The sequence below is a fragment of the Chlorocebus sabaeus genome, chromosome 11 (assembly GCF_047675955.1).
Source record: "Chlorocebus sabaeus isolate Y175 chromosome 11, mChlSab1.0.hap1, whole genome shotgun sequence".
NCBI classification, from domain to species: Eukaryota; Metazoa; Chordata; class Mammalia; order Primates; family Cercopithecidae; genus Chlorocebus; species Chlorocebus sabaeus.
Window position 1 is genome coordinate 25594250 of NC_132914.1, and position 21641 is coordinate 25615890.

The 21641-nt window shown below is 40.0% G+C and overlaps 1 protein-coding gene across 11 annotated transcripts in view; it reads right to left on the reverse strand.

Moving 5' to 3' along the window:
- Positions 1-21641, reverse strand: part of BCAT1 (branched chain amino acid transaminase 1) — a 135523-nt gene that overhangs the window by 17445 nt on the left and 96437 nt on the right. For 10 of the 11 annotated variants that reach the window (XM_073020550.1, XM_007967934.3, XM_073020551.1 and 7 more), the window contains 5 exons: positions 20790-20953; positions 12200-12342; positions 6889-6974; positions 3077-3217; positions 93-167 (listed from right to left, as the gene is read on the reverse strand). In XM_073020550.1, coding sequence (XP_072876651.1) covers positions 93-167; positions 3077-3217; positions 6889-6974; positions 12200-12342; positions 20790-20953 — 609 coding nt within the window. Of the gene's footprint in view, positions 1-92; positions 168-3076; positions 3218-4926; positions 5216-6888; positions 6975-12199; positions 12343-20789; positions 20954-21641 lie in introns of those variants that run through there. The other variant, XM_007967932.3, reaches the window with a different exon arrangement.

A 21641-nucleotide genomic window follows, 5' to 3' on the forward strand; every position in this document is an offset into this window, starting at 1 on the left:
AAAAGAGAAGAGAGGGAAAGAAAGAAAATAAAATAAAACAAAAGAAAAAAAGAAAAGAAAAGAAAAGAAAAGAAAAGAAAAGAAACCTTTACCTGGATATCAGTTAATTTGCTCAAGATGCGGCTTGCCAGCTTAGCACCGTTCTCCATAGTCGGAATATGTATTGTCTACAAAAGAAAGGGAAACGAGATAATTTGAGGGTATTCATGTATATGGTGGTAACAGATAAGACACTGAAGCAATTCTGCTAAATTCTGCTAAATTCTGTACTTAAAATAGTGGCTAAACTTAAAGAACCCTACCTCTTCCAAGATTCTGAGAATCTGTGAGGATGAATGATTGTCTTCTAGATATTAACTCTCTGGTAGGAATGAGAACTCAAAGACAATTTGCCACAATTTAATGCAAGTCATTCTAGGAGCATAAATTAAAGCGAGTCTATGACTTCATAAAAGGGGCTTCTATACCTATCTCTGGCCCAAGCTAAACTTCCAGGGGCCACTACCTCCACAATATTGGATAGCATGAATAAATGTGTGGCTGAGAGAGATTTCATGCTTCTAATTTGTATCTGAGTCATGCCTACTCATGCCTTGCTGGCTTGCAGGTTTTGATAGTTTGATTTTAGGAGATAGTCTGTGCTCTCAAACACTTTTCATGTTATACCCGTTAGTATAACAGGATAATTAGATATACTTTTTGGCTGTAAATGCTTCCTAAGCCAGGACCATTAAAATTATGCTAAACTTTATAAACTTCTAATTTCTAGAAGTGAAATAATAATTAAACTTAAAAAAAAATCTGGCCTAATGACAACTTCAGTGGATTGATCACATTATCTTGATGCTACCATAGCAAGATATTAAACAGCAGCATTATTGTCAATGTAAGTATTGACATAAAACAGAATAATTCTTCTCTCATAAAATAGTCAATCTGTAGATGCAATTATGTCAAGAGCAATCCCTTAAAAGCAAGTTCTAAAACCTCAACAAATGAAGCAGACACCATTAAAGTCAGAGGAGTTCAGCAAAACTCCAATTAGTTGAGGGAAAATAACTGTAAAGTAAAATATGAAAACCAGTAGAATTTGCATTTACAGTTGACACTTGAACAACATGGGTTTGAACTACACAAGTTCACTAACACATGGACTTTCTTCTGCCTCTGCCACTCCTAAAACAGCAAGACCAATCCCTCCTCCTCTTCCTCCTCCTCAGCCTATGCAATATGATAGACAATGAGGATGAAGACCTTTATGATGATCCACTTCCACATAATGAATAGTAAATATATTTTCCCTTCCCCATGATTTTCTTAACTTACTTTATTGTAAGAATACATATATAACATATATAATACACAAAATATGTGCCAATCGACTGTTTTTGTTATTGATAAGGCTTCTGGTCAACAGTAGGCTACTAGTAGTTAAGTTTTTGGGGAGTCAAAAGTTATATGTGGGCAGGGCATGGTGACTCACGCCTGTAATGCCAGTACTTTGGGAGGTCAAGGCAGGTGGATCACTTGAACTCAAGAATTTGAGACCAGCCTGTGCAACATCTTGAAACCCCGTCTCTACAAAAAATACTAAAATTAGCCAGGTGTGGTGGTGCACACCTGTGGTCCCAACTACTTGGGAGGCTGAGGTGGGAGGATTGCTTGAGCTTGGGAGGCAGAGGTTGCAGTGAGCCGAGATTGTGCCCTTGCACTCCAGCATGGGTGACAGAGAAAGACCCTGTCTCAAAAAAAACCCAAAAAGTTATATGTGGATTTTTCAACTGTATGGGGGTTGACACCCCTAACCCCTGTGTTGTTCAAGGATCCACTGTAATACGAATAACTTAAGCCTGTTCACATTATAAGAATAATACTTACAAACTTTTAAGTTATAAAGTTAGATGCCAATGTTAATCATAAGTATTGAAGCTTTGTTACAAAGTGGAAAGCAAAACAATTTGACAAGAAAACAAAAGTATGGCTCATATAAAATCAGACTAATTTACTAAGAGGAGAATATTTCTTCCTACCAAATCCTCAAATTCCTTTTGTAAGATTTTAGTAAATGCACCAGGTTTGCCAATAAATAATTCTTGTAAAGTGGTCTACTTATTATTAACAATAACAGTATTAATAATAAAAAAATCAAGGAATTGACCATTCAAATGCACTTTCCATAACTATTTACCATTTTTAATCCAGTAGTTTGGAAGTACTTTTTTTTTTTTTTTTTTTTTGAGACGGAGTCTGGCTCTGTAGCCCAGGCTGGAGTGCAGTGGCCGGATCTCAGCTCACTGCAAGCTCCGCCTCCCGGGTTTACGCCATTCTCCTGCCTCAGCCTCCCGAGTAGCTGGGACTACAGGCGCCGCCACCATGCCTGGCTAGTTTTTTGTATTTTTTAGTAGAGACGGGGTTTCACCGTGTTAGCCAGGATGGTCTCGATCTCCTGACCTCGTGATCCGCCCGTCTCGGCCTCCCAAAGTGCTGGGAAGTACTTTTGTTAACCAGAAACTGAAATGTAACTATCTACAGAGCCTTCCTTAGTGCACTGGTAGGAAGAAAAAGAGAAGAGCAGAAGATTATCGGCATAGCTCCAATCCCGACATTTAGGTAAGACAGATCTTACACGTGTCCAAGGACAAAACTAACTTCCCACCACGTTTGAGCTTACATGAAATCACTGGAAACATAGTAGATATATGCTAATACAGTTTCATCTGGATAAACTGTCCCAGTTATTTTTTTTTGTAATGCCAAGTTAAACAACAACAACAAAAAATCCAGCAGAGTGCAGTGGTGCACTCCTGTAATCCCAGCAACTCAAGAGGTTGAAGCAGAAAGATTGCTTGAGCCCAGGAGTTTGAGGCTGCAGTGAGCTATGATCACACCAGTGAATAGCCACTGCACTCCAGCCTGGGCAACATAGCGAGACTCCATCCCTTTACAATAAAGAAAAACAACAACAAAACTTTTGCACCTTGCGTCTGGGTCCAAATGCAATTTCATTCATACACTTAAATTAAACGTAATTTAATGTAACTGGAAATGATAGGAAGTGAGGAAATACTTGTCGTACCTCGCCTTTGTACAGTATGTCAGAAACTGGGCAAACAACACAGGCTGTACCAGAGCCAAACATCTCCCTCACTCTGTTCCCCTCCAGGGCGGTTGTCAAGTCATCCATGGTGAGGTATCTCTCCGACACCTTAAATTCACTCTGCACGGAATATAAAAAATAACAAGTAGATTTTAAAGGAAAAGGCATGCAAAACAATTGCCAATACTTATGGTTCTGTTTAACATTCTGATTGCACTTAGACAAGGTCATAACCATCCTTCAAGGGAAAGCTGGAAGGGACACACCATCTTATCAGTGAACACATTGAGGTGTTAAGGAACCCACTTCAAGGTCACAGATTTATATACGAGATTATCAGAATATAAAACATAAGATTATCACCACAAGACACATGGTATACTTTAACATATGCCTCCTTTTTGCCTTCTTATTTTTTAACTTGTATAAAGTCTGACAAAATTGATGCATCCCAAGAGCTGCTTGATGCATGCTCCATGCTAACAGTGTCTTAGGCTGGGCGCGGTGGCTCACGCCTGTAATCTCTACAGTTTGGGAGGCTGAGGCAAGCGGATTACTTGAGGTCAGGAGTTTGAGATCAGCCTGGCCAACCTGGTGAAACCCCATCTCTACTAAAAATACAAAAATTAGCCAGGTGTGGTGGCAGGTACCTGTAATCCCAGCTACTCAGGAGGCTAAGGCAGGAGAATCGCTTGAACCCAGGAGGCAGAGGTTGCAGTGAACCAAGATCACGCCACTGCACTCTAGCCTGGGTGACAGAGCGAGACTCTGTCTCAAAAACACAAAATAAACAAAACAAAACAAAATCAGTGTCTTAAACCCTACTTTACCATAAAGGAGAACAATGTATTATGTAATATTAATAATTATAGCTACCATTTATCAAGCACCCGGTATTATGCCAAGTTCTATAATTTTAGGGTAAGTACTATCATCCCCATTTTACAGATGAGGAAACTAAGGTTCAAGGAGGTTGAAGGGCATCTCCAGGGCCACAAAGGAAGTAAATGACACAAACTCAATTTGAACCCAGGTCTGACCTGATTGGCTCCAAACCTGGTACTCTTTCTACCTTTGTCTTTTTTTTTTTTTTTTTTTCTTGAGACAGGGTCTTGCCCTGTCACCCAGGCTGGAATGCAGTGGCATAATCTTGGCTCACTGCAGCCTCGACCTCCCAGGCCCAAGTGATCCTCCTGTCTCAGTCTCCTGAGTAACTGGGACCACAGGTGTGTGCTGCCATGCCCAATTAGCTTTTATTTTTTATATTTTATTTTGTAGAGATGGGGGTCTCCCTATGTTGCCCAGGCGGGGGTCTCCCTATGTTGCCCAGGCTGGGCTCATGTGATCTTCCCACCTCAGCCTCCCAAAGTGCTGAGATTATAGTTGTGAGCCACTGTGCACGGCTTACCTATATCTTTTATGGAATAAAGAACAGACTGAGTTCAAATATCTGAAATACTCATTATTTTTAAACATCGAATGTATATTTGGGAAATATACATTTACTTGAGAAATTGTATTGTGTGTATTTTTTTCCTAATATGACTAATAGTTGACTTTACAGTGACAATTCTCTTTCAGTATCACATTCGGTTGATTTTCATCATGGAATTAGTGGTATAACCTCATTGACTTCTGCCAAAGTGTCTAAATATATTCTTTGCTCAAGGATAGGAAATGGGAAAAAGAAATATCTTGATTCTTTTAAGCTATCTGTTTAAACTGACTGTTTAATTCTCATTCTTTTACCTCAGTGGTTCAATTTCACAGTTTGTCAACAAGTTATTTGAATAAAGGGCAACAAAAAATAGAGAGGTTTAAAAAAATAAGATGTGTATTTCTTTTAATTTATAAACCCACAAGAGATGAAAATGAAAATCAAAGCTCTTGGAAATATTCAAAATATTTTGAAAATATTCAAAATATTTGAATATTTAAAAGAAGAACTCATCATGCTGTAAGTAGATTTGGAAGTGTAGGAAAATATGTCCGCAATAGAAATATGGCTCTTTGAAAGTTTCAATTTCTCTCAGTCTACAATTGCAATTATGTTGTTCAAAGGTAAATAAACTGCAGAAAATCAGCCAGATTAATCGAAAAGAAGCTGAGTTCTGTGTCCTGAAAAAGAAAAGAAAAGAAAACTCTTTTGTAAATAAGCAGAATTATTTTTACTCTGCTCACTCTTACTTATCTTTGGACAATTTCCCCTATCTGGTAAGCAGTGGTGACCCCTACATGCCTCTTGGCATTTCACGTCTCATGTTTTAAAATAGCTTTTTAAAATAAATTACAGCTATGAAGTCGAGAAAAAATTTCCTCCATAATAACCTATCTTTCATGCTAGCAAATCTTTAGTGTGGGAAAGTATTTCCACTTGCAGCTTGTCATCAAACCTTCTGTACTTGGTTGTTATTTTTCTTTAATAAAACAAAAATTACTGAGCTTCAAAAATATCTTTCCAATTGCAAACACATTTAGGACAGGGCAAGCTGTTTGAAATTATACCAACAGTTTGTAAATGCCATGCCCAATGTGCCAGCCAGCATGTAGCAGTTGGGTCTTGTCTACTTCAGGGTTTTGTAGAATTATTTATAGCACATTTCATCTATTTTCAAAGTCTTTTCCAGAGAAACCATGCTAGTATGATCCTAGATAACGTGTGCATTTCTAAACATTTGTCCTATTACTACTAGTACTCTTTGACCACAGTAAGCTCAAAGTCTTTTCATGTTCTTTGGAGACTATTTTAACACCTGGGTCAAAAGTTCCATCCAAGAACCTTTACCAGACACCCAATTCATTCAATAATTTGTCTTGAATACGTTATGTCATTTCCAAAACCAAATCTTTTTAAATTTTATTTATTTATTTGTTTTTAGAAACATGGTCTCACCCTGTCATTCAGGCTGTAGTGCAGTAGCTTGATTATAGCTCACTGCGACCTTGACCTCCTGATCTTACGCCATCCTCCCACCTCAGCTCCCCTAAGTAGCTGGGATGACAGGCATGTTCCACCATGGTCAGCTAATTTTTTTTTATTTTTTTGTAGATTCGGGGTCTCACTATGTTGCCCAGGCTGGTCTCAAATTCCTGGGCTCAAGTGATCCTCCTGCCTTGGCCTCCCAAAGTGTTAGAACTATATGCATGAACCACTGCACCCGGTCCACCAAATTGTTTAATATGCTTCCCTGTGTCACACGAATTTGAAAGTCTACTGAAAACAGCTTTACATTTGCTTGCATGTTCTGATTTTAAAATAGGTATGTATATGAAATTTGGAGGATGGGGGTAGGACAGAGAGAAAAAGAAGGCAGCCAAACCAATAATGTTATGTTAGTAAACATTTATATGTCAGTGGAATTATTTCATTTCTATGACAAGCACGGTTATACTGGTATAAATAAAGGAAAGGAAAATTTTCATTGCCATTTGGAAGTAACACAGACTTGAGAAGGACTGGCTGGATGGAGGCACACCAAGTATGAACCAGATAAAAGTTCGTAGGAGATACCTGGTAGATTGAGACTACTACTAGAATACTTCGCCACTACGACATCTTGCTACACTGGTTTCTCTCTGCCCTCACTAACAAGAATACTTATTTTAATAGTCTTGCCAAGAAAGTCTTTCTAGAAGAATACTTTTCATTCATGTTAGAATTTAAAGATTAGATAACATTGGTTGGAACCACAGGATATTATTTCAACACTTGGCTGGGCTTATTTTGATTATTTTTTATTTTATTTTATTTTATCAGGCTTACAAAAGTTGTTCATATCAAAGGCACCCACCCACTGATGTGCCAGGTCCAGAATGCACTGCCTTGTCACTCCTGGAAGAATGATGCCATCTAGCGGAGGAGTTGCCAGTTCTTCTTCTGTCAATCAGAAATTGGGATATTTTCAAACTTTTACTACATTAGGTATGCCTTATTATCAATAGCCATTAAACAAAAAAATCACAATTTGGTAGTAACAAACATCAAGAAAATGTTACTGTTCTGCATGGTCAAATTTCCCAAATCAGTTCACACTTCAGGTAGACAAGGAAGGAAGGAAGGAAGGAAGGAAAAAAGGAAGGAAGGAAGGAAGGAAGGAAGGAAGGAAGGAAGGAAGGAAGGAAGGAAGGAAGGAAGGAAGGAAGGAAGGAAGGTTGGTTATCTAATCATCTTCAGTTTACCCTTAACCAGTAAAATAATGAGATGGTTTTCCACCAACAAACAGTAAGAGTTATTGCATGGTCTTAAGAGGAACATTCTGAAGTGAAAATTTACCTTAGCAGATGAAAGGTGGTTAGTAACTAGAATAATGTAGATAAGATCTTACTCAGAAAAACTAATCATTACTAAACCTTCCAAGAATGCTACAGAGGAGGCTATCACCAAAAAGTGTGCGTGCCTACTCAGGCTTGTCTCTGCTTCCACGCTGCCCTTGGAGAGTCTAATTTTTTTTTTTTAAGGTGGAATTTTGCTCGTTACCCAGGCTGGAGTGCAGTGGCGCCATCTCAGCTCAATGCAACCTCTGCCTCCCAGGTTCAAGTGATTCTCCTGCCTCAGCCTCCTGAGTAGCTGGGATTACAGGTGTGCGCCACCACGCCCAGCTAATTTTTGTATTTTTAGTAGAGACGGGGTTTCACCGTCTCTACTGGTCTCAAACTCCTGACCTCAGATGATCTGCCCACCTCGGCTTCCCAAAGTGCTTGGGATTACAAGCGTGAGCCACCGTGCCCAGCCTGAGAGTCTATCTTTAGTGATTTTTCAAACCTGGTGGAGCACCAGCAACAAGTATGAAGATGCTGCCTTCGCCCTCTGAGATTCAAATGTAATGTGCTCATCAGAGTGAGCTCAAGCATGTATATGGCTAAAAAAGAAGACACTCAAGAAACAAAACTCCAAAGCTGAGCTACTGCTCTACTGTGAGATGACTGCAGACATCCCTAACTACTGTGAGGTCTAGGAGGACAGTTGTCCACAGGCATCATGTGTGATCCATCAGCTGCACAAGCTCTCCTTACAGTACCCTCTGGCACTCAGCATCTCCCTTTCCTCCCCACCTCTGACACCCAGGAGTCTGAATCTAGTGAGTGCTGACACTGAGGCCAGCACCCTCTCCCTCAGTACACGGTGGTTCTGGGCTTGCCCACTCCACTGGGGTTACATCAGACATGCCCAACAGTCAAGCTCTATCTGGAATACCAAACTCTATCTTCATTCTTCTGTCCTCAAAATCGGGCATTGTGCCTAGCCCAGAGTGTATATAATAAATGTTTTTGAGTAAAAAATAAATGAATAAGTTATCTTCGCTAGCATACAGCAGTATGGCTTTTTTGAATTTTGTTTCTGAAAATCATCTGCTGAAAATTGCTTTCTGGAAAGGAGAAAATTTGTTCTTGGCAATGTTCTTAGGGCTACTCTTTGTCGTGTTTAGAAGTGTTGATGATCTCAAAATAAACATGTGTTTTGCAATAGCTAGCCAACTAGATACATAAATGTATGGATCTATTTGTGTGTGTATATGTATGTACGCGCACACACACACACTTCCAGTGCCCCCAAACCGGACCTTTCCTAAAGCTTGCTGAGTTCTGAGACTACATCAAGTTAAATGAAAACAGCAGCCCCGCATGTGCAAGTGCTGTTTTGTGAAACATATTTAACACCCAGAACTGTAACCACTAGCCTGAGGTCAAGGAACAGAACATCTGCTTCTCTGGTTGCCAGACAGAGATGATGACATGACAACATTTGGGTGAGAAATATTCATTTTCCTCTGCAACCACAAACATACTTACAAGAGCCAGAACTCACTCCAGATTGCCCAACATGAGGAAAACAGAACCTACAAATGCAGCTTGTTTTTGACAAAGAAATCATTTTTAGGAGATGAGGAATTTAGAAGCAATAACAGCAGGATTCATCTGTGACTTCCCAAAGTCAAACACTAATGGAAACCAGGAATGTAGGTCTGCATAAGTGCCCCAAACACCATCAGCACAATTAGCCATTTATTCTACAAATACATATTGAGTGCTGTTTACTGTTTCAAGCTCTATGAATACAGCAGGGAACAAAATTGACGTATCTCCCTGCTTACTTTCTAATAGACACAGCTAAACATTTATTGTGTTGACAGTATGTTAGACTACAGAGGGGGAAATAAAGAAGGAAAAGCAATGGAGAATGCTGGGGAGAAATGGGAAAGGTAGTTTATGATTTTGATTAAGAGCTCAAGGAAAGCCGGACTCAGAATGGGATTTGTAAGCAAAGATTTGGAGGATGTCAAAGAGCAAGTGGCACAGACATCTGAGGAAGAGTGCTCCAAGTCGAGTCCACATTCACGCCTGACGTGTCCGAGAGGACTCGTGATATGGTCTGAGCAAAACCGAGACTCATTGCCATGGTTGTTTTCCCAAAGTGACTGTGAACTCAACCACGAGGACTGGGTCTTATTTTTCAGGGTATCTCCAGGGTCCAGAATATGATACAATGCTTTGTTCAAATGGTGAATAGCAAGTGTATGGGTTAAATTACTCATCAACAGAGTGATGATGTGTGATCTTACCACCATGGGTGCTGTTACTGAAATCAAAACTCCCATGGCTTACAAGCTGAGTGCCACACATAGTGACTGTGCATGGTACTGTGCTTTGAACACACACTATCCACCACCCCCTCCACCTTCCTGCACCAGCCATCTCAACCAATAGGAGCAGTGTGTGTGGGCGCCCATGAAAAGAAGGCAGGCGTTACCAAAGAACTCTGCTTATACCTCCTATCGGTAACGTTTGTGAAAATCAATATTGTGCTGATTTTCAACTCATTCTTCATTGTAGTTTCCTAAAACCATATGATATAAATCAAAGTTATTTCAGTATTGCATGTCTTTTTTTCAGCCCAAGTTTTTCCTAACATTCTATTTACTTCAAATATTTATTCTATTTCCTTTCTCCTTATTCTGAATTTTATTTGTTCTGTTAGATGAACATCCCCAAAGTGAAGGAGTATATTAAAACTAAAGTTATCCTAGGCAACCATAACCTGAATAGTAACTAACACTCTTAAGGTCTTGTATATTTTGCAAGAGACAGAAGACAAATTCACTCATTTCTATTCTGACCTCTAAAAGACATGGTGGAAATGTTTCATGATTATTGTTTGGATAAAGAATAATTTTCCACCAGGACAGTTTCTGGTGTTTCTGGTTAAATCATGTAGCTCTGATTCAGAGTGTACTTAAATTGTGACATCTCCCATCCATAAAAATAATGATGGTACCACCTCTGAATGATGTAACTGTTTTTGTTTTGAGCTGTGTGGTTTTTTGGTGGAGTTTGGGGTGGGGGTAAGAGTGGGCAGATGGGAAGGAGAGTTGAATCGGCCTATTATCTTCTAAGTGCAGAGGTCAACACTGGCTACAATCTTCCAAGTGTAGCTTTTGCTATATGTCACATATAGTAACTCAAATTTATAAATCATAAATATTCCAGTATAAATTTTATTTTCAAACAGTGCCAAGTACAAACAGCAGGAATGGAAGGATGAGAATGATCTGTATCTGGTTTTTCATATGCCAAGGATTACCAATGGCCAAGCCCAGGACAAGGCGTACTCATCATACCTTCTGTTTATTCTACCTCTGACTGCAATGTAAGACTCATCTTGTTAGTCTCTGCAACTAACACTAAAATTAGTACTTAGCTCTGAATTCAGCCACATCGAAATTACCATTTTCCTCTTTTTATAGCCAAATAACACTAGAGCAAGAAAGGCTACTGTAGCTACTTTCAAATATAAATTGCATTTTAAAAAATTTAATTGAAACCACTGAGACTTCATAAGTATTTGGAAACATCATTTATATTTCTAGTCTCTATAATTGCTACTGTGAAATGAACAACCTAAGAATGTAAACAAGTCCAAAAATATGTTTCTAAATTTGGTATGATTATCAAAATTCTAATAGAAATAAATGCCTGTTTTTCTCCCACCATTGGCCATTTAATTCAATATCATACACATTGCCAACACTTCACTGAACCCCTATGGTCTCTGCCAACTAATAAAAAAGAACAGCAAAGAAAAGTAATGAGTAGTCAGGATATTAAAAATAATAGAGAAATATCGATTTCTATAGTGGATATATGAAATTGTCTTGAATGAACCAGGATCTAGATACAATCCCAAGATACATGATTTGTCTTTTAAAATGGTGTTCTTTAATCAAATTGAGTCCTAGAGTAAATTTGGAGAGACTGTGATACATTTACAAAATATGTAGAAGGGGCAACAATTGTTAAAAGAATTACAGCCAGATAGTACACAAAATCCTTCCAGTAGAATCAGTACACTGCATTTATTACTATAGCATTTTATATGCGGTATATGATAAATGACCATTGACCTGATCTGAGACCTATCTCCAAATGCAAGGTGTTCAGATAGGAAAATCGTTGGGGAACCGCAGAAGGGATAAGGAAACAAATCTTCCAATCATGGTAACTTAAATCCCTTAATGTGACATCTCAATATCTCAATAATCAGTACATCTAGAGCGAAAAAACAAAAAAAACCCACGAAAAACAAAAAACTTCTAGAGCTTCTTTAAATCGAAACTCGGCTGGGTGCAGTGGCTCACACCTGTAATCCCAGCACTTTAGGAGGTCAAGGCTGGTGGATCACCTGAGGTCAGTTCAGGAGTTCAAGACCAGCCTGGGCAACATGGTGAAACCTCGTCTCTACTAAAAAAAAATACAAAAATTAGCTGGGTGTGGTGGCAGGCGCCTGTAATCCCAGCTACTTAGGAGGCTGAGGCAGCAGAACTGCTTGAACCAGGGAGGTGGAAGTTGCAGTGAGCTGAGATCACGCCATTGCACTCCAGCCTGGGTGACACAGTGATACTCCACTTCTAAAAAAAAAAACAAAAAACAAAAAACAAAACAAACAACCAAAAAACCTCATGTCTATTTGGGCAGCAAAAGCACAGTAGTCCTTACTTAGCCTGGGACTGTGCTACTTACTCCCTTGTACTAAATTTCTAGCTCTTGTCTTTCTGGTCCTGTTGAAAATGACTGAGAAATGCGCAGAGTGAAATCTGAGTGGATTACCTCCATCTTCATTTATCCAGTAAAGAAAAAGATTCATAGTTCCCACTTCAGTGATCTGATGGTCTTTTCCATAGAGCCACAGGACCTGCTGACACCCATTATCCACTGCTTCGCACTGGGCAAAAAGAGATGATCCGTAATTCCTTCAAGAAAGAGAAAACATGCAGGTTACAAACATATTTCATCCCCACTCCCTCATCTTCTACACTCTGATAGCCTCGAGTTCTTAATTCACATGTGGACGTCGTGAAGGTATTATGTTCTTAATATATATACACTCTCTAGTCAGTTGCATAACCTTAAAGGAAAACTCTTTAGACAATCTAGGTGATTTAACTGCATTCATCAGAGAGAGAACAATGTGAAACCTTGAAATCTTAACTGGAGAAGTAATGATAGAAGAACACAGGTAAATAGCCAAGTTAATGAGAACAGTTAAAAGTTACTGAGTATGCTTCCACACACCAAGCAATTTTACATGAATTACTTCAATCTCACATCAATACTACGAAGTAGACATTATCATTATTTCCATGGTTCAGATGAGGAACCGAGGTTTAGAGAAGTAACTTCCGTCAAGTTTCTGCAGAAGAACACCAAGCGTGCGCACTTTTATCTAAGACCTTCTAATGTATCCAGGGAACACACAATGCCCAATTCCCCTAAAAGACAGGACAAATATTAAATGTTAAAGATAGGACACATGTTAAAAGTCTTGATGTTGACCAGAAAGTATTTCAAAAGCTTATTTTTCTCAGCCTGCACCATTCATCCCAGATTATTTAAAATGAAAGGAACAAAGTACATTTTTCTGGAATGACAATTTAGTGTTATAATACTTTTAACATATATTTTTTATCTAAACTTATATGGGAAAATTATGGAGTATATTATAAAATAGGGATGAATATTTTAGACAAAACATGAAAATCCTCAAATAAATGTGATAGCTGCTTGCCTCCATACACTCCTGGCTGTATAACTAAGTATGAGAAGTACTGCCATAAGACAGTCAGGGGTCAGGAATAAAGTCTAGACCCCCCCATTGCACTATGAAATCCCCAGAAATACACAGAAACAAACAATGAAAAACAACTAAAACGACTACAAATGTAGTAACGTAAAACTCCTACATTACATTAATGTAATCTACCACAAAATACCTGTTTAGGTCTCTTAGAGTATCTCTTTTACATCTGGGTAAAATTACAATTTGTGTTGTTGTCTAAATAAAAGTTGAGCGTGAGGCCAGGCGCAGTGGCTCATGTCTATAATCCCAGCACTTTGGGAGCCTGAGATGGGCAGATCACTTGAGGTCAGGAGTTTGAGACCAGCCCGGCCAACATTGTGAAACCCTGCCTCTACTGCAAATACAAGAACTAGCTGGGCATGGTGGTGGACGCCTATAATCTCAGCTACTAGGGAGGCTGAGGCAGGAGAATCATTTGAACTTGGGTGGGGGGGCGGCAAATGTTGCAGTGAGCCGAGATTGCACTCTGCACTCCAGTCTGGGTGACAGAGTGAGACTTGGTCTCAAAAATAATAATAATAATAACAACAATTAAATATTAGAGCCACATGTGAATGTTTATCTACTGTTTTCATCTGCACAGCCTCCCTTCCCACTATATTCCATACTCTTATAAAAACATGGTCTTTCTATAGAGCTATGTTATTATGCTTAGATTGATAATATAGCATCTTTCCCTACCACAGCTGATGACAATATAGCATCTTGCTCTGCCGCAGCTCAATTAAAGGGTGGGCATTTAACCTAAGATAGTCACATGACTCCTCCTTTGGGTACATTCACTCCTTTTAATGTCTATAACCTGAAATACAGGCATTTTCTCCTTTCTGGTGTTGCTTACTTGGTATGATGTAAACTTGGGGTCAGCTGTGTCCATGATCACATTTCACAGAAGAAAGCATCTGAAGCAGAGCCCTAGGCCAACATGGAGCCAGAAGCTCTGACCAGAGATAGAGGACAGAGATAAAGGAAGAAGGGAAGAAAAAGGGGGATGTGCAAAGGACACAAGAAACTTGGAAATAATTTCTTTAACCCCTAGCAAGTCCACTGCCAGCATCCCAGTTTCATAAGTCAATAGATCCCTTGTCTGCTTAAGATCATTTTGAGGCCGGGTGCAGTGGCTCACGCCTGTAATTCCAGCACTTGGGGAGGCCAAGACAGGTGGATCACCTGAGGTAGGCAGTTCGAGACCAGCCTGACCAACATGAAGAAATTCCATCTCTACTAAAAATACAAAAAAATTAGCTGGGCGTGGTGGCGCATGCCTGTAATCCCACCTACTCTAGAGGCTGAGGCAGGAGAGTCTCTTGAACTCAGGAGGTAGAGGCTGCAGTGAGCCGAGATCAGGCCATTGCACTCCAGCCTAGGCAACAAGAGCGAAACTAGTCTCAAAAAAAAAAAAAAAAAAAAAAAAAAAAAAAAATCATTTCAAGTTGGTTTTCTGACTTGCAACTGAAAGAATATTGACTAACAGCTGAAATATTCCAGTAAACTATGGAAAACAGATATCATACCATGATGATTGCAACTGGAACATGATGAAGTTGACTCACACCAAGGTAATGTTAAGAGTCATTAAAAGGGCTGGGCACAGTGGCTTATGCATGTAATTCCAGCACTTTGGGAGGCCGAGGTGGGCGGAACACTTGAGGTCAGGAGTTCGAGACCAGCCTGGCCAACATGGTGAAACCCTGTCTCTACCAAAAATATAAAAAATTAGCCATGTGTAGTGGAGCACACCTGTAATCCCAGCTACTCAGGAGGCTGAGGCAGGAGAACCACTTGAACCTGGGAGGCGGAGGATGCAGTGAGCCGAGATCGTGCTACTGCACTCCAGCCTGGGAGATAGAGTGAGATTCCGTCCCCGCCACCAAAAAAAAAAAAGAGTCATTAAAAGACCCTTAAAACATACACTTCTAAATACAGATGACAAAATGTAAATTCTTGGCCAATGTGGAGATGAAGCAAGTCTGGTATACAGACAGAAAGCTATTAAAAATATAAATAGATAAATATGAAAAAGACAACAGATAGGAAGCTATAGTTTAATGACCATAAAAATTCAAAAAACCTTATTCATAATTGATAGTAAATAGATAACTGAGTTAAATTATAAATGCTTTTTAATAATGAGTATAAACCAGATTTCAGGGGACATCCAGCAGAAAGACCATAGGCCGTGGTTAACAGACCTGGGTACAGCCCTTGCACTTTGCCCCATTTAATCCATCTGGCAAACAAAAATATCTGCTTTATATACCTCATTGGGTTGTTTGGAAAAAATAAATAATAACAATAAAAGCCAAAAAATGAGTTACATGAGACTGTATTCAATATCCTAATGAAATTAAGTTAAAAAAAATAACTATTTTGGTGGGGTATTGATGGCTCATGCTTGGAATCCCAGTAACTCGGGAGATCGAGGCAGGAGGACCATTTGAGGCCAGAAGTTCCAGACCAGCCTGGGCAACACAGCGAGACTGCATCTCTAAAAAACAATAACTATTTTACTTGAATTTTTTCTCATTCATAGACACAACTGTGAAGTTTGACCATACCTGAAAATAAATTATTTTTCATCTACAAAATGCCTTCTAGACTGTATTAAAAAACACATAGAGAATTCTTACCAGATGAATATTTAGCCTTTCAAAGAAGCGTCTAAATACAAATGGACACACACTTTTGAAAGTGCAGCTGAGCCGGGCGCGGTGGCTCACGCCTGTAATCCCAGCACTTTGGGAGGCCGAGACGGGTGGATCACGAGGTCAGGAGATCATGACCATCCTGGCTAACATGGTGAAACCCCATCTCTACTAAAAATGCAAAAACTAAGCCAGGCGAGGTGGCGGGCGTCTGTAGTCCCAGCTACTCAGGAGGCTGAGGCAGGAGAATGGCGTGAACCCAGGAGGCGGAGCTTGCAGTGAGCCGAGGTCGCGCCACCGCACTCCAGCCTGGGCGACAGAGCGAGACTCCGTCTCAAAGAAAAAAAAAAGAAAGTGTAGCTGAATTAGGCTGGACATGGTGGCTCACGACGTCAAGAGACTGTGACCATCCTGGCCAACATGGTGAAACCCGTCTTTACTAAAAACACACACAAAAAATTAGCCAGGCCTGGTGGTGCAAGCCTGTAGTCCCAGCTACGCGGGAGGCTGAGGCTGGAGAATTGCTTGAACCGGAGAGGCGGAGATTGCAGTGAACCGAGATCACGCCATTGCACTCCAGCCTGGGTGACAGAGCAAGACTCCATCAAAAAAAGGAAGAAAGGGAGGGAGGGAGGGAGGAAGGCAGGCAGGAAGGCAGGAAAAGTAAGTGTAGCTGAATTAAAACCATAGCTCCTCAGCTTCATGAAGCACTGGGCATTAGAGAATTAAATATAGTGACTATTTCAATGCACTGAAAAGGAAAGGGTTTCTTATGTTTAGTGTTAGATTGATTGATTGATATATTACATTCTATAGATGGTCTTTATTCTCCCAAATTTTAATTTTCTCAACGTTCTCTCACAGGTGTAAGCTATATGATTAATGTCCACAAGATAACTGATACCATGGTAATATAGTTGGGTACCCGCCCATGTGCTGCCAATATTCATAAGAGAAACATGTTCTTGGAGGAAACAGAAAAATGAAAAAGTAAGAAAGCTATTGACATAGAAACATTTCAATATAGTTTTAAATAGAATAGATATCTGGGAGAATAGACATATTAAATACATCCCTCCAAAAGAATAAATTCTATTATGTAAAACTTAACTGATTTCTTCTAAGATAAAGAGAGTCCAGGAAATGAAATGAGACAGTGAGAAAACCTCACAACATCAGTGACTGTGAGAGGTTACTACAGGTTGAGGATCCCTAATTCAAAACTTCGAAATGCTCCAAAATCTGAAACTTTTCAGTGCCAACATGATGCTCAATTTGGATTTCGAATTTTTCGGATTAGGGATGCTCAAAGAGAAATATTCCAAAATTTGACATCCAAAACACATCTGATCCCAAGCATTTCAGATAAGAGATATGTAACCCATACCTGCCAGACTGGTACTAAGTACTTAACCACGTTATTTCACTGAGTCATCTAAAAACAACTCTAGCCGGGCGTGGTGGCTCAAGCCTGTAATCCCAGCACTTTGGGAGGCCGAGGTGGGTGGATCACGAGGTCAGGAGATCGAGACCATCCTGGCTAACACGGTGAAACCCCATCTCTACTAAAAATACAAAAAAATTAGCCGGGCGTGGTGGCAGGCGCCTGTAGTCCCAGCTACTCAGGAGGCTGAGGCAGGAGAATGGCGTGAACCCAGGAGGCGGAGCTTGCAGTGAGCCGAGATAGTGCCACTGCACTCCAGCCTGGGCGACAGAGCAAGACTCCGCCTCAAAAAAAAAATTAAAATAAAATAAAAAATAAAAAAAATAAAAACAACTCTAGACTTTATTGTTCTTTGGAAGACTTGGAGAAAGAGAGGATTCAGTTGTAGAAGATCTCACAGATAGTTAAGTGTGTAACTCCCAGACACTTGACTCCTAAGTCCAAGCTTTTAACCATTAGGGTACCATTAGGTTATCATACTGCATTTGCTGAGAGCTTTCTATACTGTCCTAGGCACTTTCTATTATCTCACTTAATCTGTGCAAGGTATTATTGCCTCAACTTTATAAATGAGGAAACTGATACATAGAGCAGGTAAGTAACATGCCCAAGGCAAGTAGGTTGGTTTGTTTTTAAGACTTCAAGTTTTTTCAGAGCAGTTTTAGGTTCCCACCAAAACTGAAAGGAAAGTACAAAGATTTCCTGTATCCCCTTCTCCCCATCCAAATGAATAGTTTCTACCATTACCAATGCCTCACACCAGAGTGGTACATTTGCTGCAATGAATGAACCACATTGACATACCATTATTACCTGAAGTCTAGAGTTTTCATTAGTGTTCATTCCTGGTGTACATTCTATGGATTTAGACAAATCTATAATGACATTTATGCACCATTATGGCAGTTAGGTTTTTAAGCCAGGTCTTTCTGACTTCAAAGCTTGTACTCTTAAATGCAGAATCAGAATGCAATGAAAAAAGAAAAAACTAAGAGAGAGAGGTAATTTTGTGTGTGTGTGTGTGTGTGTGTGTACATGTGCACGTGCAAGAGAGAGAGAAAAAGAGAGAGAGAGAGAATGACAGAAAGCCTTATTCCTCCCAAATTAACTAAGGAATCACCTGGGGCTAAAAATGTTTCTACAGTGCAAGACCTTTCTCTAGCTCAGTGCTTCTCAAGCTTGGCTGCATGCTAAAGAATCCTGATGCTCAGTCTCTGCCCCAGACCAAATAAACCAGAATCTCTGGAGGAAGGAAGCAGGCATCAGTATTTGGTAACACTCCCAGGTGATCTTAATTTGTAACCAAGGTGAGGCCTCTCCTTCAGCTGTCTGCAACTGTATTACTTTTCTCACTTGTGTATATTTAGAAATAGAAGGATAATGCTACCTCAAAACCTTCAAAATAGTGGCATAATCTCAGAATTTAAAAAAAAAAAAAAAAGCTTCTCTCTTTTCTTCAGATTCACTTAGAAAGCAGAAAGTTCTTGAGCTTATAAGACTCAATAGTTATTTAAAAATACCAGTTGACTATGGTTGTCATAAAAAATGCTCAAGGGTAATTGTTGACTTAATTAGGTTTACAGATGTAATAATACACACAACTAAAGTTGACTCCAAATGTCTTTGCCAACTCCACAGGATAATACTAAATGTGGAATCTTTTGTTCCCCTTGTACTTCTCCAGGTCAGAAGCATAGGAGACAGCCCTAGAACATTTTGGAAGTGATAGGCATATAGGTTAAATGCCCATCCTTTTGGTTACCACCTTCCCTCTTGCCATTTTTAATTTATGATTTCAATACTTTCTTCTCTGGTCTCTTCCTTTCCTAAGAGATTTCAAGTCAATTTCCATTGATCATAGTCCACCTGAGCCTAATGAATCAAATATATTTTATAATAGATTTTATTTTTTAGAGCACTTTTAGATTCACAGAGAAAGTGAGCAAAAAGTAACAGAGTTCCCTCCCCTATTATACCCCTTCCCGACTACCCTCTCAGTTTTTCTTATTATTATCATCTTGCATTAGTGTGGTCCACAAGTCCATAGTTTACATTAGGATTCACTCTGTGTTGTACTGAAAGCATTCATTTTTAACTGCCCTACAGTGATCATGTATTCTGCGACAGTGCATTAAATCATCATTTACAAATAAATTATAACCTGCCCAAACACCAGTTAATAAAGATTGCCCTGCAATTTCTGTGTCCCCATGTTATCTTTTTCCTAGACAGGTGGGGGAGCTAGAAAGCAGTATTTTAAAAAAGGAAACTTTTTCCTTATTACATCTCATCCAGATTCTTTATTTACTCTCTCTCTATGGTATATATGTGGTATGCAGTGGTACATAGGCACATGCTCTGTGAAGAAGTTTGAACCAGTAAAAAAAGAAATCAAGAGTCAAAAAAAGTAGTTTTCAACCTGGCTAGCCTAGGACACAGGAAGGTGTGCTCTAAGCCAGAAGGAGAAAAGACTTTCTAGTTTTAACGCATTCCATTTGGATTTCTCTACCCATTGAGGGAATGCAGTTGCTAAAGTTGCCAGTGGGGATGACTTTTATAACTATTCTTTTTTCCTTTGGGTAGGTGAGGAGAGAAAAGAAAAATGCAGCAAGACTACAGAAGGGTCAAATCCAGTGGTCATTGCCTCTAATACCCCAGCAGCATGTCATGTGACTCTCTCCTGCCTCCTGAACCTACAGGTCCTACCAGGGCCCACAAGACTGCCATGGACACCTTTTTGGACAGCTGCTGCCCTGGGTATGTGAACAGCACCATTTGATACATGCAAAGCAAGAACCCATGCTGCTTAATCCAGTTATTCTCGTTCACCCATAGGGGCATTCCTAACTCATGGCCAAGTCCACCCCTGAAATCGTCCGACACTTTTTAAATGCTCTTTTATTTCCTGCCAGCTACATATGGCCTATGAGCCTGGCCTGACAGAGCCAAAGCAGAGCTGTCCCGCAGCCAGTTGGCAGCAGGTGTGGCCACAATCTGTGGCAATGAAGACAGCACTTCAGTGAGGCGGGCACCTTCCCCAGACAGGACTCCCTGGAGCCAACTGAGAGCCTAGGTCTCAGGACCAGATGCTCTTTAATGCCAGCCATCAGCCTGCAGCTAGAGACCAGTGCCCAGCGGCAGTTTATCCAAAGCACTGATGTGATGCTTGTTTTAGTTTCTTGCTTCAGTTCTTGCCTAGGTATCATATCCAGTATTTCTCCCTTATGAAGGGCCATCGGCTATCCTTTAAACTAGCACATCTAAAAGCGAGGGCACTGAATTCGTATGGCGTTTATATAGGAAAAGCTACTATAGCTGGCTTGCTGGAAGATTAAACTGAAAATTAACCATGAAACGCAATGAACATTAAAGTTTGAAAAGTACTAAATGTGTTCATACTGAAGTGAAATGGCACTAACTCAACGGTCATGAAGGGATCTTTCCTTTAGACAGAGACACAGATTTACTTACCCTCCCATCTTGCAGTCCCCAGTTCCACCTTCCCAGGCTCTTACATACTTGGGATCGGCCCACAGGGACACTGGATTAAAGGTTCCACTTGAAAAATAAGGTCCCACTGGGCTCAAGAGTACAAAGAGCAGGGCTTTGGTAGGCTTCTTGACTCCAAGAGAAGGCTGCAACAAAGCAGAAGTAGACACAACCGTAACTTAAAATGTAGACAGCAGTCTTAAAAGTCTAGAATAGATTTATATCTGTCTCCCAGAAGGAGCCATCGAATGACAGGAGCTATTACCATACTTTTACAATCGAGTTACACAAAGCCTAATGGTTTTCAAGGAGGAAATCCTGAGAAAGGAGCACATACATTTCATTTTGCTTTGCTTTCTGAGTTGTTACGATTTTAAGCAAAAAAGCTAGATTTGTCCATTTTTGTGCGTTAGTAGGGTTTTGGAGGAGAGACATATTTCCAACCACTAATTGAGAAAGGGGAGAACCCAGACATGGTTTTAGTCTTTGGGGGGTAGAATATAATATTTACTTCTCTAATTCATCCTTCTGTTTCACAGCCTAAGTGACTGCTTCAGGACATGGCAGGCTTCAGCAGGTGGTGGGTGGAGGGGAATGTGCCATTAGCACACCTGCCCACATCAACTAGCAGGTAGCAAGAGTACAGCTTCAATAGAGGGATAAGCACTGTTAAATCAAGTTTTGCCTACAGCTGCCTCATTACATTATTTTAAGCTCGGCCTAAAGGTTTCTCTGTACATCATGAACTATAACCTAAATGGACATATAAACAGACTGTAGCCTACTCTTGTGCCAATCACTGAGTTTTGGCCAATCAAATGTGGCCAACTGTTC